At 43.7% G+C, this 15,458-nt stretch overlaps 4 protein-coding genes and 1 long non-coding RNA gene across 7 annotated transcripts; 4 read left to right on the top strand and 1 right to left on the bottom strand.

Annotated features, from left to right (window-relative positions):
• The first annotated feature begins 429 nt into the window (after positions 1-429).
• Positions 430-2,692, top strand: LOC108066949 (transcription factor grauzone). Its single transcript, XM_017155754.3, has 4 exons — positions 430-664; positions 724-1,811; positions 1,869-2,253; positions 2,310-2,692. Exons 1-4 carry the CDS (start codon positions 539-541, stop codon positions 2,643-2,645), a joined length of 1,935 nt encoding a protein of 644 aa, XP_017011243.2. The 5' UTR covers positions 430-538; the 3' UTR covers positions 2,646-2,692.
• Positions 2,693-2,699: 7 nt separating this feature from the next.
• e(y)2 (enhancer of yellow 2) lies at positions 2,700-3,261 on the bottom strand. Of its 2 annotated transcripts, none has more exons than XM_017155756.3 (2): positions 3,187-3,261; positions 2,700-3,089 (listed from the first exon to the last, which is right to left on the bottom strand). In XM_017155756.3, coding segments are annotated over exons 1-2 (291 nt in total). In that variant the 5' UTR covers positions 3,188-3,261; the 3' UTR covers positions 2,700-2,799. The 2 variants fall into 2 exon arrangements, with proteins under 2 accessions (XP_017011245.1, XP_017011244.1); XM_017155755.3 differs by having other exon boundaries at positions 2,700-3,109; positions 3,187-3,249.
• Positions 3,262-3,881: 620 nt separating this feature from the next.
• Positions 3,882-5,875, top strand: LOC108066957 (transcription factor grauzone). Its single transcript, XM_017155765.3, has 4 exons — positions 3,882-3,900; positions 3,955-4,090; positions 4,165-5,012; positions 5,069-5,875. The coding sequence occupies exons 2-4, from the start codon at positions 3,965-3,967 to the stop codon at positions 5,715-5,717; spliced, it is 1,623 nt and encodes a 540-aa protein (XP_017011254.2). The 5' UTR covers positions 3,882-3,900; positions 3,955-3,964; the 3' UTR covers positions 5,718-5,875.
• Positions 5,876-6,559: 684 nt separating this feature from the next.
• On the top strand, positions 6,560-7,699 carry LOC138913907 (uncharacterized). Its single transcript, XR_011419787.1, has 3 exons — positions 6,560-6,809; positions 6,908-6,926; positions 7,053-7,699. It is a non-coding gene; the product is annotated as an uncharacterized lncRNA (long non-coding RNA).
• A 300-nt stretch (positions 7,700-7,999) lies between these two features.
• Positions 8,000-14,486, top strand: ari-1 (E3 ubiquitin-protein ligase ariadne-1). 2 transcript variants are annotated; one of them, XM_017155746.3, is made up of 8 exons: positions 8,000-8,175; positions 8,630-9,188; positions 11,193-11,348; positions 11,422-11,478; positions 12,020-12,669; positions 13,187-13,310; positions 13,375-13,601; positions 13,663-14,486. In XM_017155746.3, the coding sequence occupies exons 2-8, from the start codon at positions 8,970-8,972 to the stop codon at positions 13,742-13,744; spliced, it is 1,515 nt and encodes a 504-aa protein (XP_017011235.1). In that variant the 5' UTR covers positions 8,000-8,175; positions 8,630-8,969; the 3' UTR covers positions 13,745-14,486. The 2 variants fall into 2 exon arrangements, with proteins under 2 accessions (XP_017011235.1, XP_070074683.1); XM_070218582.1 differs by having other exon boundaries at positions 8,627-9,188.
• The last annotated feature ends 972 nt before the right edge of the window (positions 14,487-15,458 follow it).

Raw genomic sequence — 15,458 nt, 5'->3', positions numbered from 1 at the left:
CGCTATAAAAAAAGTAATTTCGAATGTCACACAACCGTTTCGCCACTGTTTCCAAATCTGAAAACGATTTTAATAAATTTCAAAACACTTCCATATGTACAATAAACGCTTCTTTGAATAATAAGCAGGGACCGTAAGTAATCGTTATTTGAGATTTTTCTTTTAAAAGACCTACTGAGATTTGTACAAGTGTTAATCAACAATTTACCTTTAATTAACAATTTAACAAATAACAGTTAATTTGTCTACAAGAGTAAAAATAACGTTATTTGTTACGTTTAAAACAAAATATATCAGTAGTCTTTTTAAAATAATAATCTCAACTAACGATTATTTATTTTTTAATTGTTAAAAAAAAAAATCTTGACAAATTCTCTAGCTATATTTTTTAGCTTTTTTCCCGCTACGCTGGCAGCTTCTGTTGCCAGTCCGGCAACGCCCTGGACAACAACTCTTCAAAAAAAAAACTCAAAAACAGCTGCATTTAATTTAACCCGATTCGATTTGCGATTTTTGTCCTTTGGTGTCCTTTTATGAGATGATATGCCGACTCTGCCTGGAGGATGCTGAGCACGGGGTGCCCATTTTCGACCCGGACCCCACGGCGGCGCAACCGGCGCTGCGCCGGCTGGCGGAGCTGATCGAGCGACATCTGCAGCTGGTGGTGAGTATCCATCCTTACATCCTTATTATAATCCGAAATATAAACCCAATCCCCTCCAGCTGGCGGCCAACGATGCGGTGTCCACGTGCCTGTGCAACCGCTGCTGTCGGCAGCTGACCGAGATCGAGCTCTTCTGCTCCATGGTGGCCGACAAGCAGCGTTCGCTGCACCGCTCGCTGCAGCTGAAGACGGAGCTCCCGGAGCTTCCAGAGCCCGCTTTGGTTGTCTGGAACACGGAGTCGCCCATCGAGCCGAAGCTGAGCTACGAGGGCGACGACATCAAGGATCATATACTATGCGAGCCAGTAATCGACGCTCTGTCGGCGGGCGATGAGAAGGATAGCGAGTATGGGGACACCTTCGAGCCGGAAATGCAGCTGGAGGATGAGAATGAGGATGAGGATGATGAGGAGGAGCCCCAGCTGGACCCGGTGAGGCCGAGACCCAGGGGCAGGCCGCGCAAGACGCCACTGCAGCCTCATCAGATCATCAAAAGGAAGTACGAGAAGCGCAAGCAGCAGAACAAGGAGCTCTCTTTAAGGGAATCGCGGGCCAGGCTGAGGGAGATTAAGCGCGAGGAGGAGGAGGATGATGAGGAGGAGGAGGAGGAGGAAGATGAGGCGGCATCGCCATCCCCCGACGAGCAGCCAAAGCCGCGCGGCAAACGCGGCCGTCCCAAGACCAAGAAACTTGTAACCGCCGACGACGACAGCGAGGCGCCCGTGAAGCGCAGCAGCATCAAGGAGATGGACGACTATATAGCCGCCAATGTGAAGCTGGACTGCGCCATTTGCGCCGCTCCCTTGGAGGATTTCAACGATCTCAAGCGCCACTTTCGCGTGGAGCACGACTGCACTGGTTATGTGAAGTGCTGCAATAATCGGTACAAGAAGCGCACGCTGTATGTCGATCATCTGCACTGCCACAAGGATCCGCAGTACTTCAGTTGCCAGAGCTGCCGCAAGAATTTCCTCAATCGCAACAGCCAGGTGATGCACATGCTGCGCTTCCATTCGCAGCAGCAGGAGCTCGTCCATCAGTGCGCCATCTGCGAGGCGCGCTTCGCCAAGAAGTTCCTGCTGACGATGCATTTGAAGGGCCACAAGGGCACCGAGCGGCCCGAGGTGTGCGACACCTGCGGCAAGACGTGAGTAGAGCTATAATCTTCCTGCTCCTCTAATTTTGTACCCTCTCCCCCGCACAGATTCCGCACCAAATTCGAGCTGAGCGCCCATGTTAAGCGCATGCATGCGGCCGACTTTACGCCCATCATTTGCGACATCTGCGGCACGCATTTCCGCAGCAAGGCGAACTTTCTCATCCACAAGAAGGCCCTGCATCCCGATGGGCCCGTGGCGGAGGTGCAGTGTACCCTGTGCGGCCGCTGGCTGCGGGACGAGCGTAGCCTGCGCAAGCATCTGGCGCGCCACGATGACCGCGACGGCGACACCAAGTACCGATGCCTGCTCTGCAATGCAGAGAAGTCATCCCGTGCCGCACTCAGCAGCCACATGCGGTACCATCACTCCGCCAAGCGGCACAAGTGCAGTCTCTGCGACAAGGAGTTCAAGTTGCCAAGGGCGTTGGCAGTGAGTTGAAGGCACAGCCTTTCTAATTCCAGTTAATCCTTTCGTTTCTCTTCCAGGAGCACATGGCCACCCACACGGGCATCGATTTGTATCAGTGCCAGTTCTGCACGCGCACCTTTAAGTCGCACGCCAACATGCACAACCACAAGAAGAAGATGCATCCCAACGACTGGGTGCGCAAGTACTCGCAGCCCAGCAGCAGCATGACCTCCACGGCGGCTCCTCCGCTTGCAGCTCCTCCGGTTGCAGCTCCTCCTCCACCTCAGCCTCAATTAGCTACTCCCATGCTGCCGCCGCTGGGCGGGATGGACAGCAAGTCCCTCATCGAGATACCCGATCCCGAGGGCTTCGACTTTGTCAGCAACAGCTCCGTGTGTCCCACGCCCGACTGAATCTGCTTGTTTTTGTGTGTGTAAGGAATCGGATTGGATTTCGATGGATAATGCTCCCTGGATTTATGGGATTTATGTATAAAACCGTACAAATAAACGAGAGTAATTACTGTAGTGGTTAGCAAGTTAGTGGAAATCAGGGATGTGGTGGATTTTAGGACTCCTCCTCCGGCTCCTCGGCCTCCTCCTCCTCGTTTTCGGTGAGAATGGTGCGGATCTTCATGAGCAGCTCCTTCTTGACGGCATCGGGAACGAGGGTGCGTGCCTTGGGCGTCACCTCGGTGATGAGCTGCTCCACGGTGAAGCTGTTATTCGAACCCTTCTCCAGCAGAATGGAGCGGCACATCAGACGCACTTCATCCCGCCAACCGCATTCGGTTAGCCGGCTGCACAGGAGATCCTTGATCTTGGAGCGGTCACCCGTTAGCACCGTGTACTGGTCCACTGCGGCGGAAACGGTCATTCTGGATGAGAGACGCCGGCAAATGGGGATCGGATCGGGATTGGGGCTCTATTTCTATTTCTATTCTAATTCAATTACTTTTTGAGGCTTCGGGGCGTCGCGTCTTCTCTTCTCCTTTCCGCCTGTCGTGTTGTTGTTGTGGTCAGTGCCCACCGTCTGGCTAGTTTTCTAGCTAGTTTTTTAGAACTGTTTTCAAACACTTGAGCATTAGATATATCTCTATAAATTGATCAACAATAATTGGGAATTACTTATTTATTTATATAACCTACAGTGTAAAACTATGAGATAAGAAGGATTTAAAAGCACTAGCAACTAAGGCTTTCGGCTCGACTGTATATTTTTTTGTGAGACAGTTTTCTTAGGAATTAAAATCATCTCATTCCTTGGAAAAGCCCACATTAAGTAAAAAATCTAAATTTAAAAAATAAGAAAAAAATATGTAATTAATCTCAAACCTCAGATGAGCTGAAGGCCTTAGCTGCTAGAGCTCTTAATTTAAATAAATAAATTAGTAATTAGATTGATTAACATTTGTATGTGGATTAATAAGAGCGTAAACAGTGGACCTTATATTTTAGAAATTTAGAAATACATTTTTACTGTTTACTATTGTTTAATAAGTTTAGTACATTTTTGTTTTCTACAAAAGTAATTTTTTAATTTATCTTAGCTTTAATTTAGCTTGTTTTTAAACCATCACTCGCCCCTTTAGCTTTTTTCTTTGGCTCCACCCTGGCAACTCTATCGCCTGACGTTGATTCTGGCCGCGATCTGGCAACGCCACGTGTGGTAAACCGAATTATTTTGCCTGGCAATTAATTGAATTAATTGGTGTTCCTGCAGCCGTCGCGCAATGATATGTCGCCTCTGCCTGGACAATGCGGAGCACAGCGTGCCGATCTTCGACCAGGAGGAGCAGCAGCAGGAGGAGGCGCCCTCCCATCTGGCTGAGCTAATTGAAAAGCACCTGCAGTTGGTGGTAGGTGCAAATCAAGTTTTTCCCTCTATTTAAACTTTTATTCTTAATTAACTGGGAATCTCTAAATCCCGCAGCTCCTGCCCAACGACGCGGTGTCCAAGTGCCTGTGCACCCAGTGCTGGCAGCAGCTGGCCGACTTCGAGCAGTTCTGCGCCATGGTGATGAAGAAGCAGCTGGGCCTGCAGCAGCTGAAAATGGAGCCTTTTTCGGAGGACGACGAGGATGCGGACACCAAGGCGCAGATCCTGTGCGAGCCGGAGATCGATGTGAGTCCCGCGCCGGCGGACAACGAGGAGTGCAACGAGATCGATGGCGATGCGAGCAGCAAGAGCAGCAGGAGCAGCAGCAGGATGCCCTCGCCCATCAGGCGAACAATGCGACCAAGGGCGGCGGCAGCACCCAAAAGCCGGGTGGCCAAGGCGAAGGCCAAGACGAAGCGCCACCAGGAGGAAGCGGACGAGGATGAGGAGGCGGAGGGTGACCCAGAAAGCCGTAGCACCAATAGCCGCGAAATGGACAGCTACATCGCGCTGCATGGCCGCCTGGAGTGCTGCCTGTGCGGCGGCAGCGACGACGATCAGTTCCAGAGCTTCGCCGAGATGAAGCGTCACTTCCGCAGCCATCACCAGTCCGCCGGCTATGTGGTCTGCTGCCAGCGGCGCTACAAGAAGCGCGCCCTCTACGTCGACCACCTGCGCATGCACAACGATCCCGATTACTTTCGTTGCAAGATCTGCGCCAAGCAGCTGGTCAGCCGCATCAGCTACGACGTGCACATGCTGCGCTTCCACTCCAACGAGGACGAGCTGAGCTTCGCCTGCAATCAGTGCTCGAAGCGCTTCTCCAAGCAGTTCCTGCTCACCATTCACTCGCGGGTGCATCAGCAGGAGCGGAAGGAGCAGTGCAAGCATTGCGATAGATCGTAAGTAAAGGAAATATATAACTAAAACGATAACTGAGAATATATAACCCACGTAGCTTTCGCACCGCCGTCGATCTGCGGCTGCACATGCGACGCACCCACGACCCCGCCTTCGTGCCCTTCATCTGCGACGCCTGCGGCGCCAAGTTCAAGACGAAGCAGAATCTGCTCGTCCACAAGCGCACCGTCCACCGCGAGGGCTCCCAGCTGCCGGAGGTGCAGTGCCAGGAGTGCCAGGTGTGGCTCTCCGACGAGAACAGTCTGCGCAAGCACATGTACATGCATCTGGACGCCGCCTCGCTGCGCCAGTGGAAGTGCGAGCAGTGTGGTCTGGAGAAGGGCTCGCGGGCGAAGCTGGCCGCGCACATACGCTACCATCATCCGAAGGAGTATCACAAGTGCACGCACTGCGGCAAGGAGTTCAAGAGCAGTCGGGGATTGGAGGAGCACACGGCCACCCATACGGGACAGGATCTGTACGAGTGCGCCTTCTGCGAGCGCACGTTCAAGAACTCGGGCAACATGCACAAGCACCGCAGGCAGATGCACGCCGCCCAGGTGGCCGCCCTGCAGCAGCAGAAGAAGGTGCGGCCCAGCAGGCGCAAGGACAAGGGCGATCTGCTCCTGGACGTCCTGGCCGCCGGGGGAAAGGAACTGAATCACGCCATGGGCGGGGCAGTAGGAGTGGGCGACATGAACGACTGATCGATTCCAAGGGCCAAATAAACACACATTGGAATTAAGTAATAGCTAGTGTCTTTTTATTCTGTTTTAATTGAGTTTATTTGAAGGTTAAGTTAGGCTTAAAGTTTTTATGAAAAATATAGTTTTGCTTTAGAGAAATAATTAAGAAAATGTTAACAGAAATCGCTTAGAAAACCCCTAAACTTTTTTATTAAATATATTTTTGTTTGTTTTCTTCAAATTAAGTAAAATCTAGTGTCTTTTTATTCTGTTTTCACAAAGCTTAATTTGCTTTATTTGAAGATTAAGGTTTAATTTGGGGAAGTAAATATTAAAATACTAACAGAAATCGGTTAGAAAAAGCCTAAACTTTTCTTTTTAATATATTTTTGATTGTTTTCTTCAATATTCTTTCTCGAAAAAGTTTCAAAATTTAGAAAAAAGTTGTTAAAACCCTCTGTTTTCCCCGCCATTTCACTTAAATGTAATAACAATTTCCATGGGAATATTGATATTATCCACAAATTAGTTTTACAAGTTCTTTAAAAGTTAAAATTACAAATTTACAAGTTAAAATCAATTTTGCTTAAAATTGCAGCAGCGATATACAAGTTGCAACAGCGGTATAATTTAAAATTTGGAGAATTCGTTTTAATCCCATGTTCCCCATTCCATTCCAATACCACCGTTTCTACTTTAGTATATAAATACTATATTTATATTTATTTTCCGGTATTTATATACTACCAAAAATACCACATCCAATTTTAGGACCTTTTGCGTTTGCTTTGTTGCAGGCATTTTCCGGTATTTATATACTGCCAAAAATAAAATATAATAGAATTCAGGTTTTTCAGGTAAACGAACGTTCGTTGGTAAAAAGGTTTTGGGTTTTAATTTCTAAAATTTAATTAATTTTCCGTTGATCCAACACTCACTCACATATTTGCAGTTCAGTTTATTATTTTCCACACACACTGATTACTCATTCGATTTGGCATTATGCTCTTAGTTTTCCTAGTTTCTTGCACAAAGTGAAAATTTAATAAAAATTTTTGGGGGGCGTTCAAATAGTAATATCAAATGTGGTGCGGTACAGTTTCCATTGTCATGGTAAGTGCCCCATGCAACGTATACACACACACACACACACAAACAAAATGGTGGTGACCTATTAATAACTTCCATTCCATCCCGCGTTTTCCTTTCAGTCTCGAAAAATAGCTGCAAGTGAGTGGGTTACTTCCGTGATCGGTGTAGATTTGAAATCAAATTTGAAAATTTCCTTAAAGGAGGTTTTCGGCCACGTTGCAACAGCGACAATTCTAATTACTTACCTCTCTTTCTCCCTTTTAGGACGTTGAGATGGCCACCTAAGGGGTAATATATACAATAGCTTTGGAGGAGGGTTCGAATGAACGAGAGACTGCAGCCCAGTCAAAACGCGTTGAGAATCGTTCGAACCGTTTTCCAAAGCAAAAGCATTAAAGAATCGGTCGCTCCGTTTTTTTAATGGTTTTCCTGTAATCGAGAGGTTGTATTGCTGTACGACCAGCTAAGTAATTCGATTATTTGAAAACCAGGTGATTGTTTTCATGCTTGACTCGTATGTCGCGTCGTCAAGCTGTAAAACAAAATGGAGCAATCGCCGTCAACGCGTTGAAAGCCCTTAAGACGCGCAACGTTTTACAAGCCGCCATTGAACGAAATCAAAGTCTTAAGGCATGCAAAATGTTGCATTCGTAACGTTTTACGTGCCTTAACCATTCCAAAAAAAACAAAGGAAATTTCCAAGTTTCGCAGAACTGGTGAATTGTTATACGAAACTTGGGAGGTTCCAAGAAAAAAGTATTCGTTAAGAGCGAGACGGATGTAGAGAGGTGATCTCTTTCTTGTACGAGTTTCGAATAGAAAGAGAGGCTAGATCGTGCTGGATTAGAGTGAGATGGCCTATGGCTGCTCGAATGGATGTAAATATATTTAGGATTTTAAATAAAAGCAGTTTTCTAACAAAATTTAATTTGGTTTTTCTATTTTAATAATGAATGGCGGCCATTTTGTTGGTGAAAAAGTAACTGAAAATTAAAGGCTTTCAAAGTTGATCGCCATCTTGGTTTTAAGCTAGGACACAAACCACCGCCCTTGCGACACTTTACAGCACTGTGCGGAGCGAGACACGGCTGAGTTAGCACATACACACACCTATCGATAAGCCTTGCTTACGCTGTGTCATCGATGTTTTCGGTTAACAGCGAGCACGAAATTGAGTGCAACCATCGATATCCCTGTTAGACTAGATTTTGTCAGCGTGATTTAATCGATAATTCTGCGTTCACTTGTCGAAAAATGAAAGAAATGTTTTAAAATGTTTTTAAATCGACTTTCGAAGTTCAACGTCAACGCAACCGCCGCCAGGCTGCCATGCAACTGAACTCGCTGCCGAGTCGGCCACCCCACTGGTGTTTTAATTGTGGCAAAAGTGCGTAAAAAGTCAACAAAAAGTCAAGCTTTTCGAGTGTGTGTGTGTGTGCGTTTGTCCGTGTGTGTGTCGTAACGTGCGCATGTGTGTGCCACCAGCTCGAGTGTGCTGGTGAAAACCTTGAAAATGCCTTGCAAACAACATAATCTGCTTACAAAGTGAACGAAAGGGGGGACGGGACAACAAAACAAAATCAAAGAAAAACAACAACAATTGTGTATATAATATACAAAATATATGTACATCCACACACACACACACGGTTAACAGAATGTTATTTTGGCTTTGGCGCTGTTAAATCAGCAGTTCGCCCCTGTTAGGTAGGACCGTACTGCCGAAAATACCGCCGCCAGTATGACCGCGTCAGCTGAACGAAGGCCCCATCCTATTGTCATTAGAAAATTCTCACATATGTATTTTTCTTTTCCCCCTTATTAAAAAAAAAACCCAGCAGCAGCACGCAGCGTTTAAATCAGCAGCCAATTAAACAAGCTAGTGTTAAGTGTGCAAAAAGCGCAGGAAGAGCGCAACGGGCCACGCCACAAGCGTCGACAGCAACAACAACAAGAGCGACGGGAAAAGAAAAGGGCTGCGCAAAAACGTAAACAAAAGCAAGTTTCCAAAGCCAAAAGCGAAGAGGAAAAACAAAGCCACGAAAGCGAAGAACAAAGAGGGGAGCTCAAGAGAGGAAGAGGAAGTGGAAGAGGAAGTGGAGCGGGGAGGAACAGAGGAAGAGGCAGAGGCAGAGAGAAGGAGCAGCAGAAGAAGAAGAAGCGCAAAACAGAGACCGAAAAATGGACTCGGACAATGACAATGATTTCTGCGATAATGTCGACTCGGGGAACGTCTCCTCGGGCGACGACGGCGACGACGACTTCGGGATGGAGGTGGACCTGCCGAGCTCCGCGGAGCGCCAGCTGGACCAGGACGACTACCAGTACAAGGTGCTCACCACCGACGAGATTGTGCAACACCAGCGGGAGATCATCGACGATGTCAATCTGCTGCTGAAGGTAAGTACAGTGGGCGCCAGCTAAGTGTTCTATCTATCTGCCTTCTATCGAAATTAATTAACAACAAATACAGTGAACCCTCTCAGTCACGAACCGTCATCAGTAAAGAACCAGATAATATTATAGAATAAAATACATATAGATAGATTTCCTTAAAATTACTGGAAGAGCTGTCTAACATACAGTCAACACTCCCAGTCTCGAACCATCATCAGTTGGGAACCAAATAATGTTATAGAATAAAATACATATAGATAGATTTATTTATTTTTTACAGATTATATTTTTACGGTCTAACATACAGTCAACCCCCTCAGTCACGAACCATCATCAGATGGGAACCCAATAATATAATAGATTATATTACATATAGATAGATTTCCTTATAATTATTGGAAAAGCCAGGAATTCTAACATTTATTTGTATTTTTACACTCTAACATACAGTCAACACCTCAGTCACGAACTATCATCAGTTAAAAACCCAATAAAGTTATAGAATAAACTAAATATAGATAGATTTCCTTAAAATTATTGGAAAAGCCAGGCATTAAAACATTTAATTGTATTTTTACAGTCTAACATTCCTAAGAAGTCCAACAAAAACTCAAGATTTGCTCACTTCCGCTTCCATTTCTTCCCAGCTGAGCACTAAACCTTGGAGGCTTCTATTCCTATCTCTTAAAAAGTCAGTCGTATATATAATAAACCAAGTATTATTTTTTTAGAAATACTACATATCAATAATAATAATTCTTAAAATAATAATTTCTTAAAATAGTAATGTTTTTTTTGGTATTTATTTATTTACAATATTCATTTATTCTTGCAATATCTGATCAGTCACCCATCAGAGTTCTTACTGTACTGCACATAGTGCATGTGTATCCGCGCATCTCGCGCCCCCCCCTTCAGCGCCTCCTCCCTCCGCTCTGCTCTCTCTGGGATCTGGGATAAACTGAAGGTCGTCCGCTGATGACTGCCAGTGCCAGTGAAATCGGAACACAAGCACCCAGGCGCACCCAAGGTAGCCAGATCCGCATCCCACATCCGCATCCCTCATCCGCATCTGCAGCTGGCTTGCCCAAAGTTTTCACTTTCCCACGATTCGATTCAAGGGATTTCCTTGGAAAAACCGAGAGTTTCAGGGATTTTCTTGGAATTGAGTAGAACAAAATCCGGAGCAAAGAAGTGCTGCATGTGGGTTAAACAAAGAAAAACTGATTTAAGTTAGAAAGAAAATTACTTTATTATGATAATAACAAAATAAGGTTTCCAAAAACCAGATTATATGTTTTGAGGGAAATTTCTATAGTCTGATTGATAAACTTTATTCCAAAAATCTTAGAAAACTGAGGGAATTTTTTATGATGGTAATTTCATTATTATATGAAATTCAATTAACATTCTTTGTTGACACGCATTTTCTGTAGCTAATTGATAGTTAAAATAAAACACTTTTTGAAAGCTCTTTAAAGTTATTTCTATATTTTTTGATTTTTGGAGGTGTATTTTAGAAAATAACAAAAAATGAAGTGATACTATAATAGAAACATTTAATTTAAATTATAATAATTATTGATAGACTTGAAAAGACTCGGCTAATTATCAATTTTTACCAGGAAAGGCCGTTTTTCCGTCCGCTTGTTAAATTGTTAAACTGTTCCAAGGTTTCAAGTCTACTTTAAATTTAACATGAGGACGATAAAGTGGCCCTAAGAAGGTTAGTTCATTATTTAGGCTCAAAAGCCTACTTTTAATTTAAAATGCTGACGAGAAAAGACAGTTTGGTTCATTATTTTGTTTGAAATTTCTTTTTGTTGGTTATAGTTTGGTTTGGTTCATCCTAATGCTGATCGCTAATGATTTGGCATTGATTTCGAGGCCAACTGGGATGCAGCCACCTCTTTTTCTCCCTCCTGTCGCCCCAATGTGTACATATATATTATATATATTAGCCATCATTCAGTGACATTTGCTTTGTATTGCTCTATGTGCCCACAGCTCCCCACGCCCATAACGCGGATACTGCTGAATCACTTCAAGTGGGACAAGGAGAAGCTCTTGGAGAAGTACTTCGACGACAACAACACCGAGGAGTTCTTCAAATGCGCACACGTCATAAATCCTAACAACGCCACCGAAGCGGTCAGGCAAACGGTAAGCTTCTGAGTGCTGCGGTTCCTTCATTTTGTGTACCATCTAATGCATTTCTCATTTCCCTCTATTTCAGACCACACGAAGTCAGTGCGAGGAGTGCGAAATATGCTTTTCCCTGCTACCGCCAGATGTAAGTGGTTCCTGCATGACCTAATTGCGGTTTCGACTCGCTATTTTCACTATTTTCCCACCGACAAACCATGAATTCCTTATCTCCGTTTATAGATTAGCCTGCACCAATCTATAATCTATAATATTCCAAAAGACTTTATTTTTATAATATCAATTATTTTATTGCCAAAAGCTTATCAATATTTTAACAGTTTGATTTATAATTTTTGATTGTTACCGTACTTATTTGAATTCCCCTAGAGGAATCTGGTAATGTCTAGTGAAATTATCGCTATGCGAGGCTTTAGATTGGATAATCGACTTGTCACCTGTCTTGTTAAAGTAAAATATGCAAATTGTGAATTGCAATTTGTAGTCACTTTCACTTTTGCCAGACCTTAGATGCTTGTAGCCTCATTCATGCACGATAAGAAAGGGAATTCAAGGTCAAATCGCCTAAAAAGTGGTTGAAATATTTATATAAACGATAGGAAAATGTATAAAATATTTAAAGGCTATTTCAACTAATATTTATTCTCTCTTTATAAATCTAAATTTAGTCCATGACCGGGCTGGAGTGCGGACACCGATTCTGCATGATCTGTTGGCGCGAGTATCTCACAACGAAGATCGTTACGGAGGGTCTGGGCCAGACCATCTCGTGCGCGGCGCACGGCTGTGATATTTTGGTGGACGACGTGACCGTCACCAGGCTGGTGCTGGACGCACGGGTGCGGGTCAAGTACCAGCAGCTGATCACCAATAGCTTTGTGGAGTGCAACCAGCTGCTCCGCTGGTGTCCGTCCGTCGACTGCACCTATGCGGTGAAGGTGCCGTATGCGGAGTCGCGTCGCGTCCACTGCAAGTGCGGCCATGTCTTCTGCTTTGCCTGCGGCGAGAATTGGCACGATCCTGTCAAGTGTCGCTGGCTAAAGAAGTGGATGAAGAAGTGCGACGACGACTCGGAGACGTCCAACTGGATTGCGGCCAATACCAAAGAGTGTCCCAAGTGCAGCGTGACCATCGAGAAGGACGGCGGCTGCAATCACATGGTGTGCAAGAACCAGAACTGCAAGTACGAGTTCTGCTGGGTCTGTCTCGGCTCCTGGGAGCCGCACGGCTCCTCCTGGTACAACTGCAATCGCTACGACGAGGACGAGGCCAAGACGGCCCGGGATGCCCAGGAGAAGCTGCGCTCCTCGCTGGCCAGGTGGGTTGCTTACTCATGAATGAACTTGGTTTATCTGCTAATTGCTCTAATTAATGATAAGCCAAAATCGAAATGAATCAGCTATAATTTTCAATTTAGTTTTATCGCTGGTAAACAAGTTGAGTTATCTGCGTACGGAAAAAAGAATTTAAACTAAGTAAAGCGCAATCAATTGCAAATCAAAAGGGGAGTTAAGATAACGAGCCGCTCATTAATGGTTGTTTTTAGTAGTATAAATGAATTTTCTTGTCCTTAAAACTAGCATAAATATAAGATTAACAATTTGTTTTTGTAAATTATAAATATCTATTTTTTTTTATATTTATATATTTATATATTTTAATAATAAATAATTATATTTTGTATATTTTATATATTTTTTTAAATATTTATATATTCATATAGATTATTAATTAATAATTATATTTTGTAATTTATATATACATATTTATTGTAATTTCCTAGCACATTTTTGTATATATTACTTACCATTGCAAACATTCCACCTAATCCACAGATATCTCCATTACTATAATCGCTACATGAACCACATGCAGTCGATGAAGTTCGAGAACAAATTGTATGCATCTGTGAAGCAAAAAATGGAGGAGATGCAGCAGCACAACATGTCCTGGATTGAGGTGAGTGCCCTACAAAATCATATATGTAGATAAACTCATCAAGCGAAAATCTCTACAATTAAAGGTGCAATTCCTGAAAAAGGCTGTCGACATACTTTGCCAGTGCCGTCAGACTCTCATGTACACATACGTGTTTGCGTATTACTTGAAAAAGAACAATCAATCCATGATATTCGAGGATAATCAAAAGGACTTGGAGTCGGCAACCGAGACGTTGTCCGAGTATTTGGAACGTGATATTACATCCGAGAATTTGGCTGATATTAAGCAGAAAGTGCAAGATAAATACAGGTGGGTTTTTCGACCTGTACGATATAATATCAAATTCCTAAATATTTTCTTATTCAATTAGGTATTGTGAAAAGCGGTGCTCTGTCCTGCTGAAGCACGTGCACGAGGGGTACGACAAGGACTGGTGGGAATACACAGAATGACGCGAGTCATGGCTGGATAACTAAGCTAAGCTGAGCAGCGGCAGGCAGTCGGAGTGTAGTGCCCGCCAAGCGCCTCCCCATCCAGCATCCGAAATGCACCAAACGCAAACGCAAACGCTATCCCCCCATCCAAACGCATAACCAACCAATCAACCAACCAACCAACCAGCCACACACCCACCCACCCACACAGAAAACGAAGCCGAAGAAGTTGAACAGAAGTTAAGGATAATGCAGAAGCTACACAGAGAGAAAAGGCAAAAGGAAAGAAAGGCGGCACTCCCACAGAAAAGGAAAAGCTGAGAAAACAGAAAATGAATCCATTTCAAATAATTGTGAAACCAGAGGGAAATCAATATTAAATCGTAATATATAAATATATAATTATATATATATTTTTCTTCGTAATGAGCAGCAGCATGAGGACACTGAGCAGGATCAGATAGACACACAGACACACCACACACCACACACCACACTCACTCACACAACCAGTCACAAGGATCAGCAGCAGAAGCAGCAGCAGCAGCATATATATATAGTAAATAATCAACAGTTACAAACTTATTTGATGTTAACCGATTGCAAAGAGATCTTCATGTTATCAAAAACTAAACAAAAAAAGAAAGCAAACAAAACAAAAAGCGAAAAATTAGTGAATTTCAAAGCTCCGCGAAAAAGAGAAACGAACAATAGAACCTAAACTTATGTGAAATAAACTACACATGTAAGCAGAAAGAAACACTTGCCCAGCTTCCTTTCCACCTTTCCACCTGCCCAACTTCCAACTTCGATCTTTCGAACGCTTTAAACCCCGATTTTTAAACCCGCTCCCGTTCGGGCTTCAAGTTCAAGTTAGCGTTATTGTTCTTTAGTTGCAATCTCAGCCCCAGTTCGATTTTGAATTTTGAATTTCGACAAGGACTTCTTCCAGTTTGTTAAGCCCTTATTTAATTGATTTTTGCCTCTTCCCATTCTGTTTTCTATTTTCTGTTCAATAAACAATTGTGCCTAGCATATATGGAACGGAAATACACACTCGTTTGCGATTCGATCGGATAAGCTTTGTTCTTAGTTCGTAATGGCCTCTCGAATATTGTAAATGTTAAAGGGAGCCGGGTGGATCGAGAATTCAGAATCCAAGTGAACTTTGAGCTCCAGCACAAATCGAAGAACATACCGATACCCGAAACACACAACACACTGAGTTATATAGACGAGAAATGTATAGTTAATGAGGAGGAAGTGGGGGATCCTTAAGTACTCGGATCCTCGGAACCTCCTCCTCGAATCGTTGTATATAAGAGAACAGTTTTGTCCATGGTTTCCTAGCCCGCCCACAAAAACACACAGAAAATTAGGCACGCTAAACACGTGTTAAACAAACACACCCAAAACTCGACTTGCCACGCCCCCGCTACGAAGGCGTTGGACCCTTTTTACCATGTTTCCGTTTTCAGCATTCTCTATATTCTTAAAACAACAGTAAATACAGAAAACAATTATATTTATAAATAAAACTAAATGGAAAACTCATTGAAATTAAATTGATGTAAAAAGTTAAAAGTTGTTCGAATTGAAAGAAAATGACAAAAAATACCATATTGTGGAATAAAAAAATATATATAAAAAAAGCTGTAAAAATTATGAGAAACTATGTATGTATAATTAAAGATGAAATGTTGCAAAAATTAGTGAAAATAAAAATTTAAAA

Source organism: Drosophila takahashii, chromosome X, assembly GCF_030179915.1.
Source record: "Drosophila takahashii strain IR98-3 E-12201 chromosome X, DtakHiC1v2, whole genome shotgun sequence".
NCBI classification, from domain to species: Eukaryota; Metazoa; Arthropoda; class Insecta; order Diptera; family Drosophilidae; genus Drosophila; species Drosophila takahashii.
This window is presented reverse-complemented; position numbering and strand designations above follow the sequence as displayed.